The 22416-nt window shown below is 43.2% G+C and overlaps 1 protein-coding gene across 1 annotated transcript in view; it reads right to left on the bottom strand.

Annotated features, from left to right (window-relative positions):
* mob2a (MOB kinase activator 2a) overlaps positions 1-22204 on the bottom strand; it is a 65495-nt gene extending 43291 nt beyond the window's left edge. Inside the window, exon 1 of the mRNA XM_044191893.1 lies at positions 21646-22204. Coding sequence (XP_044047828.1) covers positions 21646-21662 — 17 coding nt within the window. The 5' untranslated portion in view covers positions 21663-22204. The remainder of the gene's footprint in view (positions 1-21645) is intronic.
* Positions 22205-22416: the final 212 nt, after the last annotated feature.

The following is a 22416-nucleotide window of genomic DNA, read 5'->3' as shown; positions in this document are numbered from 1 at the left end:
ACATGTATTTTTTTTTTAGTAAACTAAACTTGTCAAGACAGCCCCAAAAACGTTTTTAGAACTTTTATGAAGCTATCTGGAAGTTAAAATTAAGAATAAAAGCAACCCACTGAAAGCTTAAAAACTACAAATTATCTCCATGATAATAATAACAGACAGAAATTAATTAAAGGACTACTCCAGCTCATCCAAGAGCTAACATCCAGCTCAAAGAATCCTGAGCACAAAAAAAATCCTCTAATAATAAAATAAAATGCCTCATTAACTTTTGTGAGTATAGGTCTTGAGGGATTAAAGCAGGGAGAAGTACAAAATGATGAATCCAGGCGAGCGGTAAGTTTAAGAGCATTGAGGGTTATTCAGCATTACATCATGGCAGTGCGGTGCAGCATCTGTGTGAGTGTGTGATTCCTCTACTCCCGCAAAAGCACTCAGGGTTGGTTTCAATGGCTCCAAGCTCGTTTATTACAGTAAGAGCTGCCTGGCACAAGGACTGCTGATCAATCGCACCGCCGCTGCTGCTGCTGCTGCTGCTGCTGCTCAGTCAGTCACTGCAGAGTTACACAACAGCCACTGAAGGGAGGAGAGGACGAGGAGGAGAAAGATGATGAGAGGCAGGAGGAGGAAGAGGACTATGAGAGGATTAACAGAAGATGAGAAGACTCTGGAGGGTATTGGGACAGAAAAGGCCTGGAGTCAAAAAAGGGAGGATGGTGGAAGGAAAAGAGGGTGAACACTGCAGACCACAGCGGCACAATTAGCCTGAGCTTTATTGATGCCGTTCAAAACAACCCCCCTCCTTAGTTCCTTCTGTCCTATTCAGTCTCAATCCATTACTCCTTCCTGCACTTATTCACAACCTGCACCTTTACTTCCCCTTCATTAAGCTAATGTGAGCTTTTTTGCTTCTTTCGCAATCCTTTTTTCTAGTTAAGCCTCTTTTCCACACATCTCTCCTTCGCATCACGAGCCCCTACATTCCTCTTTCCTGGTGCATGTTGTGTAAGAATGATGTGAACTGTGTGTCCTTGCATACTAATGGCGTTAAAGATGCTAGTCAATGCATGATGCTTTCTCTTCTTCGTCTGAGGTGGAACTTGCAGGTTTCCTCTGAAGGTGTCGATATTCAGGATAAAATAAGATACTCAGAAACTCATCTCTTTTTCTCTGCCTCGTCCGCGGTGACAGGGAAGCTTCCAGAAAACAGTCATTGCTGGCTGCAGTGCAGTGTGGCTGTGGAATAGCCCTGGCCCCTCCACTCCTACACAGGCTTTCCAGGAATACATTGCACAGAGTCCAGAACACTGGACCGCAGTGCACAAACACACACAAATGGACACACAAATGGACACACACACACACACACACACACACACACACTCTACAGTGGCAGTGCATGAACTCACTCACACACCTTAAATATGTTTCAGCACACACAAACAAACACACACACACACTGAGCACAGTTAGAGGTATATGTGAGCTGGGACCAGGCCAAGGAGAGCAGTATGAAAGGGCCTATATATACAGCCAGGCTAGGCGACGCCAGGAGTTGGTCAGTCTGTCTGTGTGTCTGTCTTTCACATACAGCCTGGCCTATAGTGAGAGGACACCACTATAATTCACCTTTTATAGCTGTCTCGGTGGGTCTGTCACTCTGTCTGTCTATGTAGTCAGCCTTATGTTGCACGTCTCCTCCTCATCATCTATCACCACAAAGCTGAAGTAGCTTCCAAATACACAGTCTGATACTGGTCTCTCAGTATATAGAAGCTCATGAGAGGTTAAGTGTGAAATAATGGGCAAAATGACAGTGATGTTGACATTTTCTCAAATGTCTCCAGGATGCCCTCAAAGGCAAATGTTATGTCTGGGTATTTCCGGGCTCTGCACCCAATCAGTATTATCTTTTCTATATCTAGACAAGCTTTGGTTTCAATTCAAATTCCAGGAAATGAAATGCAACCTTACCCATGCGCTGATCAACGCTCAGGCATTTTGAGAATGTGAAGCTCTGCGCCAGCTTTGGAAATCCATCTAACTTTTAAAAGAAAAAGTACCACATTTTTTTCATTTTCCAATAATATTTTGCTGCTACAACAATCTTATGAGGACAGTATACTGGTAGCAACCAGTGAAAACACTATGGTCATGTCCTTTAGAGCTGAAATGATTAGTCGATCAACAGAAAATTAAATCGACAACTATTTTGATAATCGATTAAGTAATTTTTTAAGCAAAAATACTCCAAATTCACTTCTTTCAGCCTTTCAAATGTGAATGACATTTTCACATTTGAGGTGATATTTTATAGAGCAAAGAATAATTAATGGAAATAATCCTTGTATTTTTCCTCGGAATTTACATTTAAGGAGCCTGGAGGGAGTTTACATTCCACATTAAAAAAAATAAAACAAGGTGGGCATTTTATAGGCTGACTAGAGTATCTTTAAACCTCAATATATTTAGGTTTGACTACTTTTAGGTCCGCAAAACAATAAAATAAATATAATGACCTAAAAAGAGAAAATCATTCATTGTTTGAACTGTTCACCGCCGTGCACAGTCAGGGTGGACACTGCTTTGTTTTAAGGGCTCACATACTAAACTGGAGGTGAGGCACTGATATGGGCAACCGCTGAGGATGGTGGGACTATGATGCCACCTACTGTTAAGCAGAGAATATGCACTGCTCATGTGGAAAAAACAGACTAGCATCTTTACTTTCTCATTCTTTCTTTTGGGGCTGCTGTGCTAAGTGAGTCGTGCTGATGGCGATGAGAGAAGGCAGCAGGCAGGGCAGAGAACCTGCAGGCAGAGGTGTAGGCAGTCACTGATGTCCTGTTGACTGTTGGTATGCAGTCTGGTATTGCTAGTATGTGAATAAAGGGTTTGCACCAGTGATGGTAGGAAGGAGGTGAGGACAGAAAAGATAAAAAAAAAAAGAAAGAAAGAAAATGAAAAAGACAAGCGAAGGAGGAAGAAGGAAAGCAGCGCTGATGCCTCACTGACATCTGGTATTGCTGTTATGTGGAAGACATTGAGGACATTTAATGAATGGAGGGAGACAAGGAGAAGCAAGGCCTGCGGTGGTAACAAAACCAACAGGGCGAGTTGTTGCTCTCTGAGCACCCATAGGATCTTTTGAGGACAAAATGTAAGATTATAAGAACACATTTAAAAGCTTCTGGGCTTTTTTCTCAAAGCATACCTTCAGTGAAGAAAAATAAATCCCGCAGAGAAGTTTCACATTGGTGGAAAATCTAAGATGAGATAAAGATATAAACCATCAGTGTTTCTTTAGCATTGAATGACTGCAGCGTGCAATCACCGATAAATCATGATTTGAATATCCAAATATTCATACCTGGGGTTTTGGAGAAAAACTAAAATTACCCCCTAACCTTCTCTTGAAAATATATTTAAAAAATAAATTTTAAAAAATCCTCAAAAAAAAAAAAAAGAAAGAAAAATAGAGCGTGCTTCAGCACAGAGAAGAACAGAACTATTGATGTTTGCTTCTGCCTCTGGCTGGTGGTGGACTGGTATTGCTGGTTTAATACTGCAGCCGCTTGATACGGTCATGTGATACTGGACTGGAAAGGGCCGACAAAGCCCAGTGCACACTGGGAAGGCCTGCAAGCCATGATTATGCAACAAGATCTGATTTCATGCTCATTGGATCTCTCTCTCTCTCTCTTCCCTTCTCTTATTCTGCCTCTTTCTCCAAACTCTTTCTACTTTTATCTTTTATCTCCTACATCTCTTTTCCTTTTGAATTGCTTCCTGTCTTGTCACTCACACAACACACACACACACACACGCACGCACACACGCACGCACGCACGCACACATAGAGCTGAGTACACACCACCCCTCTCTTGGAAAACAGTGAACTCATATGACCTGCTAAAATCAATATGACTGACCAAACAAAGTTACCTAACTGCTGACAGGTAAGCAATTTTTGCCCAGCAGCTAGACAGTCATGTGAACTGGACATGTGCTGCCCTCTTGTGGTAAAAATAGACTACATCCAAATTCTGTTTGCAGCAACCTTTTAATTCCTCCTGAAGTCAAGCTAGTATTGTTGGCCAGGTTTTGAGGGTTGCAACACATAGATAACTGCATTTTGGACAAAGAAGACAGAGGTCCTGAGCAGGTCCTTGTTAGGATGCTTTCCTCTTTCGCTGTCTATCACAAAAACACACCAGGATTTTAAGTTCAACGACATTTCAATAACTTTCAAGGTCATTTTCATTTTATTTAATTTATTGGGATACCCATTAGCCTCATTAGCTTTCACAGAGGCCTGATTGTTTTACTCATCGTTGAAATTGTCAATGCAGATCTCCATCAGAGGTTCACAGCATCGAGGTGTATTAATAGAGTTGGTGTCATTAATATTCTAAGTAGTTTTAATATTTTTTTAAGGAAGTAGTTTCATGGCTCTTCATTCATTTTCAGAAGTGTTCTTTTTGACAAATACACAGAGCTGTCTGCAGTCATTTCCCCAAATGACAGATGCAGAAAAAACACACACAACAACACTATTTGTACAGCAGTGTTAACGAGACCCATCCTGAGCCGCATTACTAAACACTGAGCTGTGGCCTGACAGCAGCAGGCTGTGAATGACTTAGATCCAAATCCAAAAGACTGGAAAATGTGCGCTGACATCCCTTTTAATGTATTCAAATCTCCAGACTCGTGGTTGTGTGAAAACGCCACAGGATGCATGCGTTGAGCACATGGAGCATGCCCCAGCAGCTCTGAGCTGATGCTAGAAAAAGACCTTGCCCAGGTAGCTAATCCCCACAGGCATCTGACATAACCAATGGCCCAATGGCCCAGTAAAAGTTTATGAAGTTGATTGAATCAGAGTCATACACAGTCTTTCCCGCTCTAGCTTCTTTTATCCATCATACATACTGTTATAACTTCATATGACCAGAGGACTTGGTATATAAGACGAACATCCAGAGACTTGACTTTAACTGCATGTGCTCAACGCTTTATTGAAGACACACCTTACCTGCACTCTGTGTTGTGTGGGAGAAGTTTGCCTTCAGGCTTTTCTGGCAGAAAGCCAACCGGACGAAGCACACCTTGTGTTACTCTGCATCCACATCAGTAACTTATTTCATCACATCAGTTTAAGTGCGCAGCACTATATACTGCACATAGTCATATGTACCGGTACTTGAAAAAAAGGTCTGCGAAAGAAACACGCACGGCTACGAAAAGAAAAAGGGGCTAAAATATACTAGGGGCCAGTAAAACTCTGATCTACTGGCCAAGTGGGCCAGTGGGGGAAAAAAATATTTCATTGGACACTGCCCCACTGAAAACTGTTTCTTACATCCATGCATACACACACAAACACACGTTGCTGAAGTGACCACAGCTGCCAGCGGTTATGTAACAGCTGTTATGTACAGTGGTGTGTGTGTGTGAGAAAGCCTACATTATCCAGCCTCTGCACAGTCTTTGAAGACACCAGTGACCTCTAACCACCTTTGACCACAGCTGCTCACCTTTCAGCTGTTAGAGATGCACTTCAAATAAATAACTAATATACCAGCTTCAGTGAAGGTCTCACTGCAATATAAGGCAAAAGGAAGTAATATGGCATGGTCAGCTGCTCCGAGCAAAACAGAGAAGCAGCAAAATGAAGAATTATTGCACGTTATTAAAGTTTCTGGGATAGATAAGATAAGGAAACTGCAAGAAAAGTATTAAAAGGAAAAATCCACCTTAAATCGTGATCACTGTTAACAGAGATGTTTTGTACATTTCCTGGTCCTTCTTTTTTGAGTATTTTTATCATTCCTGTTGATAACTGCCCAAACTGTAACAGTACGTGGCATGACAACACATCTATTTCCCAGAAGCCACTTCACTACACTGTTGAATTAACAAATATAAAATATGGCAGATGGCACAAAGGCTAATTACTAGTATTCAGGCATGCAGTGCAGCTGCACAGAGCCAGAGTGGTTATCATTGACAGTGGAGGGGAGATGTCAACTAAGCAAGATGGAGGAGACCGAAACACAGAGAAAGACACGTGCGGTTAGAGACGGAGCTCGCGTTGCCGCTTTGTGACAAACCGAGCACATTGCCAGACGCCCAGCTGGAGGTCGCATGAGGAAAGCAGCACTTCCTGTGTTTGTGCATCTCACTGTTTGTCTCCTTCCCTTCAGCACAACGGCGAAGACTTCCTGCGAGCTACTGCACCAGACTCTCTGACCCGGTGGAGAGGCAGAACAATGAGGAGGAAAGGAGAGCATGTTACAGTACAGGGTGGGGCAGAGAGGGAGATAAGGAATAACACACACACACACACACACACACAGACACAAGAACCAAACACAAGGCCATATGCAAACAGAGGTGAGGATACAAGTGTACATGAAGACACACACCCAGGCCAAACAAGCAAACATGCAGTCAGAGCACAGATAACTGTAATAATGTCAAGTACCACATGAAAAAGGGGAAATACAGAGACCAAAAAAAGACAGATGGACACAGGGAAAACAAAATGTAAGCTTCCTTTCATTCAGGCAGTGGCAGACTGCACCAAACCTCACTTAAAAAAAATATTAAACACAATGCAACAAGGCTAAAATTTCCTAAACATGAAAGAGTCACCACCACCACCTCACCGAGGTTACATGAACTCCCCAGTGAGTATGAGAAGTGTCCCATCTGCGTGCACTGTATTTCTGCCCCCTCCCCTCCTCTCTGAGCAACACATTAACTCCCCAGAACGGACCAAAACCCCTGACCTACTGTTCCTCCATGAGAGGAAACGGATGTGGGGAACGTATCTCACTCACTCTCTCTCTCTCTCTCACACACGACGCAAACGTGCAAACTAACACATCATCCAAAGGTTGAGGACAGAAACAGCTTTCACAGCTGATATCCAGCACACCAGAGTAAACATATAGCCTCATCCAGAGCCATATATAGACCTTTACTATTTCTATCTGTCACTCTTGTCAGGAAGGTCACGATGACTCCGTATTGAATGCATTAAACGGAATTTCATGATTAAAGGGGAATTCCACCTATCTTGGCTTAGGGTTTGAGACTAGAAATTTATGACAGAAGGCGTGCATTGCCAACTGGGGCATGGCTTTTGAAAGACATGGGCATTTATCAGGCAGGGGAAGTCCAATGAAAGATGCAATTGAGTCGCCTTATGGGAAATGTAGGATCCAGAGTTTTCAGAGCTTGATGCTTACTGGGGAGTAAAATTAGGATAACTTCACCATTGCTGTTTCAATTTTGACCATTTCTTTAGTTTATTTAATTATTATTCAAGCACAAACGCACACATGGACATATAGGAACACAATAACAATACCACCAGCTAAAAACAACAACAACAACAAAAATATTGGTAGTGCAATACTAAATGGCTGGAGTTCTCCTTTAAGAGCTGGTTTGTCAGTGAAACCTCACATTTTCATTGTAAAAAAATTTCCGTGTTATTTCCTGGTGTCCCTGGGTGTCAGGCTATCTATTGTTACTGCATACTGCCAAAAGAACACCATATACTTAAGCTCATTTTTTGTCTCCTGTTTTGAACTTAGGCCATTTTTTCCATTTACAATTAATCGTTGCAGCCTCCTGCACTTTTAAAAAATATATTAGATATGGATGTTAGATATAGAATAGATATGTTTTGACATGTGGTATATTAGATATGTGAATGTGACCAAGCCAAGTTTAGGGCTGCAATGCTGCACAAAGAACAAGCAACACTGTCAGTGACAATGACAAGCACTAACTTGTTGCATAATAATTAGACAACACAGAGAACATTGTTGGCCACTTCTCATCAAGCCTAACATAACCAGCACTGCTTTGCAGAGGCAACATGAGATACTTGCAGGGAGGACCCGAGGATGAAGAGAAGGGCAGAGTAGCAGAGCAGAGGAGGGACGAGGGAGAAGATAAAGAGAAACAGTATGCAAAAGGCAGGAGGTCAGGAGTCACTGTTGGCTTCACAGATCTTCTCCCTCCATCACTCTTTATGTAGGCTAATCTCCTCCACCTCACCTCCCTGAGCTGGCCAGCTCACTTAGCCTCATTTAACCAGCTAACAGCCGATAATAAATCAGCAGCACACTCCTCTCACCTCTAATCTGTAGTAGCCTGTTCTGCTCTGCACACTCCCCCCTGATATATGACTCAGTCCACTCTGGCTTCCAGTGGGAGGCAGCTACTGTAGGTAGAAAACCTCTGCTGGGAGTACGGGTCAGACAGCAAGCAGAAGACGAGAATGTGTAGATAAAATTGGAGATAAAAGGATGAAACTGGAAAGAAAGGGAAGGCAGAACAGACTTAAGATCTCCCATTTTGTCTGTTTCATCAATATCTTGGTTTGGGAAGTATAAACATGTTTTAACCTTTTTTTTTCTTAATTGAACAAGATATGCCAACCTGTCCAATGCACCAGTGTTGAATAAAAACTTTGCCTAAATGAATACAGTCCAAAGTTAGAAAAAGGTTTCCACGAGCCACCCAGCTCAGAGACCACCGGTGATTAAAAAGGCTTTTCGAAAGGTCACGTTTAGCAGGTCTACGGCACACAACAGAGAAGAAAAGGACAGTGTTGTGACATCACGCCAGACCTTGACTGCGTTATAATGAAGTACAGTGTACTGTGTGAGTGTGTGTATGAATGGGACAATTCTAACTGACAGAGCATGTTCCCCAGCGTGGCCCTCTGTAAGCCCTCAGTCAGTCAGACTTATCCGTGTTTACACACGCACACGTCCTCAAGGGGATATCAGAGGCCTTATAGGGGTCAAATCCTCTGTTGTGTGTCTTGTGTTTTTGTGTCGTGTTCAGCCTTGAGCTGTTCTACCTCACTTCTGGGAGGCCCAGTCAGCAGCTCCCTTACAGTGACCCTAACCCAGCAGCGGAAATCAGACGACCCTGAACACCAGCTCCCTCTCTGTTATCCCTTTGCCTTCATTCCAAGTCAAACTCTTCCCTCAAAAACATCTCCCTCCTCCACATCCTTTTTTAGATGTGAAGCACCTCATGGAGCCGGCTTGTGACACCCTCACAAACTCACGCATTCATGTTTAGCAGGCTGCAGCAGGCTGTCCACAAGGTAGCCTGTGCTAGATCAGCAGATGTAGGGATGTTGTTGTTGCGTCGTACAAGCAAAGAAAGAAACAGCTGCTGCAATTTTAACATTTACGCCACTTTCAGGCAATGCGTGTTACAGCTACTTTTATTCTTTCGCTGTTTTTTTTGTGTTTATGTTTTTAGGTATTATATTTAAGACTTACACCACCTAAATGTATTATTTTGTCATTAAAATCTTGTCTCACAGCTTTACCTAAAAAATATATGTCTTCAGTAGTGTTGAAACAAATAGTCGATTAATAGAAAATTAATCAACTACTTTTTAGATAATCGATTATTCATTTCTCAAGTAATTTTTTAAGCAAAAATGCCAGAACATTACTGGTTTAAGCTTCTGAACTGTAAACACCAGCTGCTTTTCTCTGTTTTATATCACTGTAAATTAAACATCTGCGGGTTTTGGACTGTTGATCGGACAAAACAAGAAATCTGAAGCCATCTCCTTGGACTCTAGAGAAATGTAATGGGCTTTGTCAACTATTTTTTCACATTTGACTGACTAAATGATTAATTGATTTATCTAACAAATAACTGTCTGATTAGTGAATAATGAAAGTGATCATTAGGTGCAGCCAAGTCTTCAGCACTAATTTCATCTGCTGTGAGTGGAGGTGATCATTAGTTTAGGGGAGACGGCCCACCTCTGCTGTAAACACCTCTGTGAAAACTTTGATTTTAAATGATCAAATAGACTGCAAGTCTAAACTGCTGCCGCTGTTATTTTCCTTGCTGATAGGTGGGCCAGGTTTGAAACCTTGGCACCGAATGATATCAGCTGGGGGGGATATGGGTGTTTTTCATCCATTACATTAAAAACAAGGTGTGTATTTGTTTTAGGGAACAGATTTGAGATCATCATCCCACAACAGAGCTACACCCTCCTCCCCCTCCCTCTATCTCTATCCACACGCTGTCCGCTCCCTCCCTCGCTTGGCTGTCATGGTGGCAGGAAGTTGAGGAGATGTACAGGCCATATATGCAGATCAGAGCCATATGGCAGGGATGTCAGTGGACACATATGAAACATATGGCTGCTAGTGCTGGCCTGTCAGCCATTAAGCCTGTTCTATCGCCATCTCCCTCTAATCTTACTGCCTGTCTCGCTGCTGTTTAATTTCTTGCCTCAACCACATCCACATGTGGTATACGAGTGTTAACGCACGTATGCATGTACAAACACACACACAAAGATAAAAAGGTGGGACCACTGAGGGAAGGGAAATCATTTTTCTCGTGTAATGTATCTCTTCCTGGGCTGCTGAATTTTGGTCTCTTCCCTTACTTCATGCCTCCTCTTCAGTGATACCAGCCTCTTATTTAAACCTGTCCAACAAACCTCAAAAACAGCACACCTCACCACACCCTGCTCATGTATTACAGTGATCAGTAACACCTGACACCTTTTAGTGCACAGTTTCTTCCTTAGCAGGTCAGGCAGTGAGATAAAGTCCATTTTTCTTCTTGGCTTTTGTTTTATTTTGTTTCCTGGCACCTGCATTGTTGTGCAAGATTACTGCACCCTCCTTACTGATAGTGAGGAGCATGATTACTGTAATGTTTACTGGTAATGATGACCTGGGAGTTTACCTTTCCCCTACTAATTCATTCACTGCAAGCCTCTCAAAGATAGGAACATCAGCTAAATTACTAAAAATGGGCCAAGAAAACACTACACCTTCATGACACATGCATCACATGAGCCACAAAGTGAGACAGACAATAAATGGATAGAATAAGAGACGCACTGTACCCAGTTAACCTTTAACTCAGTTTAAATAAATTACTACAACTTATCATGAGCTCAATTCCAGTTCTTACCAGTTCGTTAAGTGAAGGAAACTCTTCACAGATTAAGTCATTGCACACCAAAATGTTAAGAAGGGTAAACGAAGCAATCAGGATGCACACCACCCATGACATCACCTTATACTTCCTGTCCAAAGCTGCTAAAAAGGAAGTTCACAATTGAAAAAAAAGGTCAAGAGCAGCTCTCTCCCTCATTTCTCCAAGTACAGTAGGATGTCTTCACATCTATCATGTTCAGTATGAGGATTCACATTATTATCTACACTTTTCCTTTCTTTTTCCTGTCCTTTATTGTACTGGGTGTTCTCAGCATGGGCTCTGCTGCAACTCCTGTAATTTCCTTGAGGGAGGGTATCCATGGCACAGGGCTGATCCATATACATGCACACAAACACTAACATGCTCATACACAAAAAGCATGATTGCACACACCTAAGCATACACATAACAGCCGGGGGGAAGGGGTGGGTTGTTGATTAAAGGGGGATAAAGAAAATAGCAGGATGCTGAGGAAAGAAGAAAGTTTGAGAGGAAAAAATGAGGCGGAGGAGTTCAGCCTCGAGTACTCAGATGAACTTGGCTCCCTGAGGCGTGTGTGCTTTTAAAGTGTGTGTGTGTGTGTGTATATACTCGACTTGCCTCGCCTGATGCAACACAGATCTCTAATCCAATTACAGTTCAGACCAGCCTAGCGGCCTAGCCTCAGCCACCAACGACAAACCTAGCAAGCTTACACCAACACTAGCAGCCCACCGGCTCTGCACAGATTTGGCAGCACACCGCTCAGCTGAAGCCTCGCCCGAGGGTGCTGACCACATCTTAGTGCAAAATAAATAAAATCACCCAGAATTAAAGGCTTCCTCCTCTAAGACAAATTAGGTGTCTTATCTCGCTGGTTGAAGGAGGACCGACTGTTCTACTGGGCAAACGCTCAAAATCTTGGTTTTAAGGTTTTGGGAATCACACCAATCTGGCAAGATCCAGTGAAGGTGTCCAATGCATTTTTATTTCTCCATCCTTCTATTGGCCTTCCCTCCCTTTCTGACCTGCACACGGCTCCAAACTCCATTTCTCACTCTGTCACTGGTGGCTCGGGCCCTTGCTGTTAAATTTCCCTTTCGGTCCTCTATTGCAGACCTCTGCTGTTTCTAATCTAGCTCTTTCCGCTTCCCATTTATCTCCATATCTCACCCATAGCCACTATCGTTTCCCCTCCTTCCTTCGCTCTTTACCCACACTTTCTATATTCTCCTGCTGCTCTCCTCCTTATCAGCTGCCCTCTCTTTCTCTGTCCCCTTTCTTTTTTTCTGGTGCTTTCAATTTGCACAGCCCTAATACCCAATCTTTCCCATTTTTGTCTCAAAATTTCACATCCCAACTCTCCATCTTGTTGCCTAAGTCAAGGATGCTGTTGGTCCAGTTTGTCTGTTAGTTAGCGGGACTATTGAAAGACTTCTGATCAGATTTTAATTCAGTTTGGTGGAATATTAGACATGATGCGATTAGGTTTTGTTGCAGATCCAACACTTCACTTGTTCCATGCCCACAAAGTAATATATTGGAGGTGCCCCACCTCGCCTGTAATAGAAAGTGTCTCCACTGAAGCCAGAAGAAATTATTCAGCTTTTATGAGGTATATTAAGCTTATAGAAAAACAAGCACAGTCACTAATCACAGAGCAAATTCCACATATTTAAAGGGAAGAGCCATCTGTTTAGTTTTTCACTAAATTGATCATGAGACAAGATGCATCAAGAATCTGTCTGATGCAGACTCAAGTGACACTGATTGATTCATCACATTGTACGTACATCAGTTTTAAGTAGGAAAAGCAAAGGTTGGGGATGTAAGAGAAAAACTGCATTGCCAGTGAAACACCAGACTAAAAAGGTAGTTAAGATAATCACCAACTACACTCTAGTCACATTAAGTTAAAGTTGTATTAGCAGCTCAAGTTTTGCTCATGAACCCAAAACTGTAGGGTCGATCAATAGGTTAGACACCACATTGTTACTCTGTAGAGTAATGAGGCTTGTTTATTGACAAGGATTATATGTGTGCCTACTGATACTGGTATTACCACCACATTTACATCAAAACATTCAGAAGCCGCCTGCTTATGATGACAATAATGACACAGAAATCTCATACTTGTCTGATTACTTAAAAAAAAAAAACAAGTGCAAATTAATAGATTAAATGTGCTTCTACCCAAAGAAGAATCATTAAATGTAATTTATAACCAGAACTGAATCTGAGAGACTGCAACCAGTCCTGAAATAAATGCAGCAAACAGTTCTGCAGGGTATCCCTCGTGGGTGGATGGCAACAACAACCCTAAATCCTGCTACAGGGGGGTTCAACTTATTTTAGCTGATCTTAAGACAGCTCTAGCTGGCAGCGGTCCATGACTATGATACTCTGACAGAACAGTAGCTGCTCCCAGGCCTGTGGCAGTCCTGCAACTGGAGAACCCTGTTAAGTCCAGGATCTGTGTGGCAATGTTGGCTTGAAAGGAAACAACATGTTTTGAGAGAAAATGTCCTCTTTTGACCAATAACAAGAGATAGAAGGGGAGCGAAAGCAGCTGATTAGGCATGACTGTTCCTGCACTCTGTCAGTCTTTTCTTTTGCCCGGTCTCTCCCTCTCCGATGGCAGTGTCAGTTGTGTGCACTGGGCTGGGCTGCACAGAGCATTACGAAAGAGTAAACACAGTCACAGCATGGTGCCACTCTGCTGCCAAGTGAAATAGAGGAAACACACACACAGACACTGACACCCCAGGCCAAGCCAGGAGCAACACAACAGTGTGGCCCAAATGAGCAGAACATCTTCAAAATGAAAGCCATAACAAAATGGATATGAAGATCAATATATCTCCAAATATACAGGCACATTATATAAAAAGGAGGTCTACTGTGCACCTAAGTGGTTATGTTTATGCATCAGAGGCTGCTGGTTAAATGTCAGCAAACTGTGCAGCTGACATTGTGAAATGCATCCTGTTCTGTTTTGAACAGGTCAGGACCCATTTGAGTTGGTGGAGAAGCTTCACATGCACAGCGAGGTAGGTTACATTTGCAACCTCTTCATCCATCACAGCATTAGGTTGCACCATACTCTCACAGGATGTAATGTCCTCAGGCTTTTGAAATCCCAAAACACCACACCTAGCAAGAGTTTCCATCTCAAGCGCTCGCGAAAGGGCTTAATACAGCCGTGCAAGCGTGTGGATTCTCCAATTATCCACTTGTGCATATTCAGTGAAAGGCAAACTGCCGAGTCATTCTGCTATCACGTTCATTTCTGGGCCTCTCTATGTCCCTGCCTCTGAGAAAGGGAGGGGAAGACAGGGAAGTAGAGAGGTGTCTCAAGAGACAAACCAGAGAGTACAGCAGTATTATTTACTCAGGAGTGTGTCTATGTATATGTGTGCTCTTGTACCTAGGCTATTTGCTTTCTCAAAAAGGCATTCAATTGAGCCTTTATATCTCGCTCAATGATGCACACTGATGTCCTAAAAACACTCCATGATACAGTGTTGTGTCTTCAAGGGGAAGGCTCACTTAACATTCACTCAGACCTTTTCTCCAGGCACCAGCTAACTTAAAAACACAATGGCACCATATTTTACCACCAACCAACCTTAAACTAGTTGTGTTAGATTTGAAGTTTTACGTCACTGAAGGGAAGACTAACAGTAGTTCTTTCTATATTGACTGCTAAACACGTCTCTCTGGTGTTCTGGAGCTGCTAGATCAACTACTTGCTCCAGGTGTCACCTTCCTGTGAAACCCGAAGTCATTGACACCTGAACTATGACAGCTGAGCTTTTACCGCGTGGCGAGCATCCCGCTGCTCACTTTTCGCACTGTTGTGTTACTGGGGAAGAGGAGGAATCTGCTACTGTTGCCCCAAAATAACGACACAGCCTTGATGAGCAGCGAACACCGCCAAAAGTAGAAGAAGGGAACTGATGTCAGAGAGGGAAGCTGAGGACTTGTTTGTTTAGACTCCGCTTCAAACTCTTCTTTCTCCTGTTTCCCTTCCTCTGTCCCAGACACATGAAGCCAGCACACAAAAACAGCATGACAGAGCTTGTACAATATTACTCTGCATATAGGCTATCCTCCTACAAGCTCAGCTCTGGATACAGCTAACATTCTAGCTAGCTTTTGCTGTTAAACATTTCTCGGAGAGGGCTGAGGCTGCCCTGGGCCTGTTCAAAGCTGCCTTGTTCTCTGCGGCTGAACAGTCCTGCTCAGGCAACAGTCTAGCACGCAAACGTCTCTGCACATCAGCATCCCGAGAGAGAGAGAGAGAGAGAGAGAGAGAGAGAGAGAGCGAGAGCGAGAGCGAGAGAGAGAGAGAGTGTGTGTGTGTGTGTGTGTGTGTGTGTGTGTGTGTGTGTGTGTGTGTGTGTGTGTTGGGAGGTTGAAAGTGACTAAAATGCCCTTTCTGCGAAGTAAACAAGCCAACTAGTCTTCTTGTCATCCAGCCGATCCCTGCCGAAGCCTGCCGCTGAGCCCAGCTCCATAAAAGCAGGGCTGAGTTGATCTTAGCTTCAACTGGGAACTGAGGCACATACACCAGTGATGAGGGAAACATTCATCTCTGTACGATTGATTGTAATCCAATAGAAATGCCCTGCAATAAATGCTGATTGAAACTTGTCGAAAAGGGTGTTGAACCAAATGTATGGTGATGTTTGAGGCTCTAGTTTTTGGTGGTGCTGCACTGTGTGCTGTATTGAGGGGTGGTCAAATTACAAATTAGTATTTCAATGTATGCAATGCATCAGAATCCACTCTAACAGACTTGGGTCAACACCTATCTGATGGTCTTATATTTTTCTGAGACACTATGAGAACATTACGAGTGTCACAAAAAGGTACAGTTGTAGTTTTTTGCAGTACTACAAAACTGGATTGCATTGCATTTAACAGGGGTTCTTATTTTTCTGATCACGATTCCAGCTTGATAAAGAGCTCGACTCCACCATCAGTCAAAGGAAGTCACTTTTACAAAACAACTGATGTGAACTATAGAGTCGTTTTTCTCAGGGTTGGGTGGTGTGGAGAGCCGATGTGTGTTGAGATACTGGGCGAACAACACGAGGTGAATTTGTAAAACTACACCATGTCACTGTCATTGGCTGGCTTACGTGGTCTCAAGAAGTCTTGTCTGTGGCTGCCTTGGATGTGTAGTCGTAAAGCAACTTTAGTGCCAGACAATAAATTGATTCTTAATAGAGCGGGCTCTGACACACAGAAAGCCAACAGAAGCTCTCTTCACTGTAACAGTAACAAGCTAGTTAAGAGCTCTCTCCCAGGCACACACAGAGATCTTCTAGTAAGCTGACTGCTACACTGCCCTCAGGTACCAGAGAAACCCTGCGGATGATTTAAAGGCAGCAAAATTAGACTCCATCATAGTCTACACCAAGCAACAGAGGTGACAGCGTTGGTTAGTTTCTATTCTAGAGCAGGTTACTGCTTTGAGATGATGTCTGCACATCTGTCACAGCCTATTATCAGCACCACATCTGCGGTGCGAGCAGCGGAAACAACCACCTGGGCTGAGACTGTGTGCAATAGTGTGTGCAATAATGTGTGTGTGTGTGTGTGTGTGTGGGGTGGAGATGGAAATAAGGCAGTGGGGTTGAAGGAGGACAGGGTTGCAGTGTGCAAAATCCCCATTGGAAACATCTACACACACACACACACACACACACACACACACACACACACAGAGCATGTCCGCATGTTCACAGAGCAGAAGCACAAAAGGGATATTACTTAGACACGCAGACTCTGAAACTACCACCACCATCACCCAAAATGTTACCACAGAGTTTCTCATGCATGTAGAGATCGGTTGATATGCAAATAGAGAGATTTCTGAGATTGGTATATTTATTCTATTTGTGGGGTTGATATATAGACATTTTTTGTTTTTGTTTTTTCTTTAAGAATTTCATTAAGAAATTCATTTTTGTAGACCACTGGAATATGGTTGCAAGGAATCTGCTTGGGTAGAGCCACTGTACTTCCTGTCAGATATGGAGTACCGAAGTGTTTTTCCCCCACTGTAAATTCACATTTGAAAGTTAATGACAACCTCAACATGGAGACACAGGAGGCTGCTGCATAACTTAATGACTTATGGTCGTCAGTCATCTTAAATGTTTCATCTTTGTACCTGGCAATTAACTTTTTCCCCACTGGAGTTTGGTATGGAGTGCCCCTAAATACTACAATAACCTTGAGCGTCATTGGCTGCTGTTATGGAGAAGACCCCAGCCGGAAACAGTCACATCAAAGCTCATACACATAGTCAGGGCACTTTGTTCAGGAATCAGAAATAAAATCCTGCATTGCGATTGCTTAATAGATAGCAAATTGATCCAAAATTACAAAAGTTACACATTTAAAATAAAAAAATTACAGCAAAAGAATTGAAGCACAGTCAGTAACATCACACCAGTAAATAGCTACTGCTAGACACCACAACAACATAGTTCTTTTTTTTGGACGTGAGCCACAGCGATGAGACAGAACATCACTAATAGACAGACTCTTCCCACTGTAGAGGAAGTTCAGCCTGTAAGTGGTTCTTGTAAATTCCCCCTTCTCTATCTGCCATCGGACTAATCACCTCACATTGTCTTCACTCTCGGCTTTTTTTTTTATTTGTAACAATTTTAGCTGACAAGTTGACTAACGAGAAAGGTTGAAGAGGAAGAGAGGATTACACACAGAGTCTTGAAGGGTGAGCAGCTCAACTGCAGCAGTGCCTGGTTCAAAGGCATTTTGACGCGTTTTCCAGAACAGACCTCATATTTCTCCACACAAAATGCCCTCTGATCGAAGTTGTATGTGGTGTCGTCTGAAGTTTTTCGATACTGGTGCCAATATACCTATATTTCATCACCCACACAAAAAGGCCTTTTCAATACCTTATTTTGAGTAATATATACACTTTTTCTCGACAAAACAGACCAAACATAGTGTTTAATGGTGTCTTACAAGACCTTTGCTAGAAATGTCAAAATAGTCCATATATAATGAACTAAATTGTGCTCCACTTAGCTGCTGTAGTTTCCACTCCCTCGCTCTTCGTTCAGCATTACCAATCCATCCCTCAAAAGCAAAGGGGATTAAACATCTGTCAGAGGCTGCCCCTTTCACACAGCAGGAAAAGACACATTTAGGCGTCGCACATGTCCCCGGTGATTTAACGTGCTGTCTGACTCTGAATCCGGACAGATGAGCTCATTCAGCTCTGAAATAATGCGCTCTATCCAAAATAAATACACAGCACACAGATACACTGAATGTAGTTTGTATTTTGGCTTACATTTTCAGGCAAGCACGCAGGTGATACACACAGTAATGCCAAGAGGTGTTATTTGTAGCCTGCTGAAACAACAGAAAAAAGATTCTGTTCTTGCAAATGTGTCCCCCACTGTAAACCCTCATATCATTGTCTCTATATCCCTTTTCCTCAATCTATCCACCATTAGTAGGCCGTCATATGCTTGTCATCTGCTACAGCCCTCCATTTGATTCCCCGTGGAGCTTCATCATTCCTATCAACTACTCCACCCTTTCCCCCCACCTGCTAAATTTCTTCTATTTTTCTCCCTGTTCAACAATTCCATCAAAAGCATTCATATCCCCTTCCTCCACCCTTCCCTTCGCGTCCCTCGGTCAAAAATGTGCCGTCTCCCATCCCTTCATCCTTTTAGATCCCCCTGCCTTTCCCTCATCAGTCTCGCCTCTTTCATTTATCACGCTTCTTCCTTCCTTTTTCTCTTTCTCCTCATCTGCACATCTCTCCCCAAATCAGCTGCTATCACCACTCCATCTCTCTTTCCTCCATCATCCCTGAGCTCTCTCTCTCTCTCGGCCCTGGCGTCCTTCACCCTGGGTCTGTATTCTGGGTCTGAGTGATTTCCTGCTTGGTTAACTCATTCATGGACTCCACTCTGTCAGTGATGCTCGCTTCCAATGCATTCAGCTCACATACACACCTTATACACATACATAAACAGCAGACAATGTGCGGCTTTAACATGCAGGTAAACAAACTCTCAACGTGGAAATGCCATCAGTCTAGGTCAGTGGGTATTACAGCTAAACAGAGAGCCGACTGTAATAACACATTGAAGATACCCTACTTCACTTGTCATCAAAAAAAAATTTGTTCATATATAAGCATGACTAATTTTTCTGTGAGTATTTAGAACATGATACAATGAGATTTAAAGACATTTAAAACGTCACTCCACAAAAAAGAAACTTTCCTAAGATGGAGAATGTGTATTAATACCAACTACATTTAGTAACGTCCATGAGTAACGGCAGGCAGAGGCCTTCTCTTTTACTTGTATGTGGTTCTTTGCTTTCCTCACCTCCTCTAACGCCAAGATGTAACTGGGTGTTGCTTTTGAATTCCTAACAGATCACTAAGCAAACCAGTTTAGTACAGTACCAACTGTTGGGGCAGAAATTGATCATTATTTCATGTGAGTGACTGAGGGAAAAAGGAAGAGGAGGTTAAGACGTACAAATCACATTTACAACTGAGAGACCTGATGCAACTTGACGCGAGAACCAGTTACCAAAACCAGGAAAACAAGTGTCAGAAGGAGGGGGGAAAAAACTTTAAAAATAAAAACTACAAGAAAGCTCTCAGAGAGTGAACACCTCAACCAAAACTGCACAGTGTGTTCAAGAATTACAGCAGTTTGTGTGAAATAGGCCATGCATAGAAAAACTGCATGAAATACCAAAAACGCAATGATAACCAAATACCGTTTACCAAGATTGAATGTAATTTGTGGTAAAAATAAATAAATAAATAAAAGAACAGAAAAAAAGCCTGATTTGTAAAAATGATGGAAAATTTCTGGCAGCAAATATGAGCAACACCAGGATGGATAAATACATGTTGAACCAAGCAGTGCCAGGAAAATTATTTTTGCTCATACACCTCACAGTTCAGGAGTTATGACTGGGAATGTTAACAGTCAACAGGCACCCAAAACTCATCAGATCTTCTTTTGCCCATGGCCTAACTATCTGTCAAATTTCATATAAGTCTGTTATTATATTATAAGTTCTCAGATATCCTGCTAACTAACCGACTGACAGATAGACAGACCAGTTGGACAAAAACCTCCTTGGTAGAGGTAATAGTAAACACTGGTATTCTGGTTGGGGCTACAGAGGGACTGCATCGTTATCTCTCAGCCAAAATGTCACAATTTGAAGAAACACCCCTGAGAACATGTCTCCACCCTTCCTCAGCCCTGATCTGCTCACAAAGTGTTGCAGCTGGCAAGCCAGCCAACCTGATAACCAGTCAGCAAAAAGAATAACCTCACAGCGACACACCTTACTGTGCAAGTCCAAACCTATAAACCAAGATCCCACTGTGTTTCAGACTTAAGCATCAAAGGGTTGAAATTTAAGCTTATCCATGTGCATGAAGATGTGTTAATATAAGAAAGAAATTGCAAACACACCTTGGACTATTACTTCATTGCATCCATCCTTTACTTACAGGAAAATATGACTTGACCGACAATCTAGTGCCTTTAAGTTTGCATAGCAAATGCAACTACGATAGACTGGGCTGGTAAGCTTTGTGAAGTTACTCTATCACTTACACTGATGTCATAGGTTCATCCTGAATACAACGATTGTGGCCTTGAACTTTAGCTGTATAGCAGGTGCCAGATGGAGACAGATGTATCTCATTCAGTGGTAACGTTACTGACCACCAGCTCTCACCCAAACCCAGGACTCAGAAATCAGCATCATCAACTTCTGTCAGGTGTCACCTGCTACAATTCAAAACAGTACACAAAGCTTGTAACACCTTAAACTACAGTACTGTGCAGCTCGCGTTAGTGACAAATATATGTTGTGTTTCAGTTAAATGACTCACTGCCATCAACCAACATCTGCGTAATGTTTATTTAACCTTCTCCAGTGTACCTCATCTCACAAGTATGACAGCTATATTCTCCATCAGTGAGCTCGTTGACACCGGAACCGCTGTTGTGTCCCAAAGGCAGCACATTAGGTAACGTGAATTTAGCATGACTGCTAACGGTAGTTCTCGTAAAAGCGGCCAGCGCACCTTGCAAAGGAAATAAACTAAAACCGGGCACAGCTGCGTTAGCAAGACTGACAGGCTGCTAACGTTAGCCCGTTTGCTGTGCTAATCATTCCTATAAATAAGCTCCCTGTACAGCAAACTGGCCTCTACACAGATATTCTCACGACCTAATCTAGGCGCTGCCATCGCTGGCTAGATAGCTGCAGGCCATAGACATGCCCAAAAACACCGCCTGGACCTGGGTAACATTAGGCTGGTTGCCGTTGCAGGATGAGACCGTTGCCAGCCAGCTTTGCTACCAAGCTTAGCTAAGCTAAGCTAGGCTAGGCAACATGCTACCCGCTTGTGGTTAGATTAATGTGTTTAAGTGGAATCGTAACAGTATTCAACAGGACAGTGCACCTGTCTAATGCTGACTCAGGTGGTGTCAGCTGCTGTGCAGTGGATTTGCAGGCAGCACCAGAAAGACTGCGCAGTTGACCTGACAGAGGAGAGTAAGCTGGCTAGGCAAGTTAGCTGTCTGTACTCACCCCATTAACCAATCCATGGCGCTGTTTGTAGCTAGCTTAGCTAACGTTAGCTGACAGGGGATAAATCCACCAGGAGCTGGAGGCGACCCCCGAGTTTATCCAGCCACCACCCTCGCTGCCCTGGCTGCCTGGCCCCTGAGTCCAGTAGCTCTCTCCGGGGCCCGTGTCTCTCCCAGCTGCTGGATCCCGGCCGGTCAAATTCCAAACGCCGCTTAAACTTTGAGCGATTGTCCTTGTTTTGATCCTCAGCTAGCTCGGATCATGAAGTGGCAGTAACACAGTCGGATCAGTCCGTTAGCTGGTAGCGGGAGTGCAGCATTGAGTGACTTTGAGCACGAAGGCGAGCGGAGGAGAGCAGGGCAGCGGTGTGGGGCTGCCTGAGGTCGCGGTGTCCGGTGTGCAGTGGCGCCGAGTGAGGCTTGTCTGTTGGGATGCCGCTGGTCAAACCCGGTAACCTCTGTCATGAAGCCTTGTATGGCTACCGTGCTAGCTGACAGCCTGAACCTCCACTGGAGCTGCTGCTGTCTGAGCGAGGTCTAAATCGGAGTCCGGAAGTAAACACAGACCCGACCCACTCTGTCTCTCCTGTGCGTAAAATGCGTGTCACGCAGGGCTGTGTGAACATGGATGCAATGGGAAATGTAGTAAGCAAGTTATAAAAAGGTAAAAAGGTCATTTTTGACTGTCCACGCAATTGTAGACATCTACTACTAAAGACTTTAATGGGAAGATGACTACATCTGCTGTTGACATACTATTGAGTTTAACTGT

The sequence above is a fragment of the Siniperca chuatsi genome, linkage group LG4, assembly GCF_020085105.1.
Source record: "Siniperca chuatsi isolate FFG_IHB_CAS linkage group LG4, ASM2008510v1, whole genome shotgun sequence".
Classification (NCBI taxonomy): domain Eukaryota; kingdom Metazoa; phylum Chordata; class Actinopteri; order Centrarchiformes; family Sinipercidae; genus Siniperca; species Siniperca chuatsi.
This window is presented reverse-complemented; position numbering and strand designations above follow the sequence as displayed.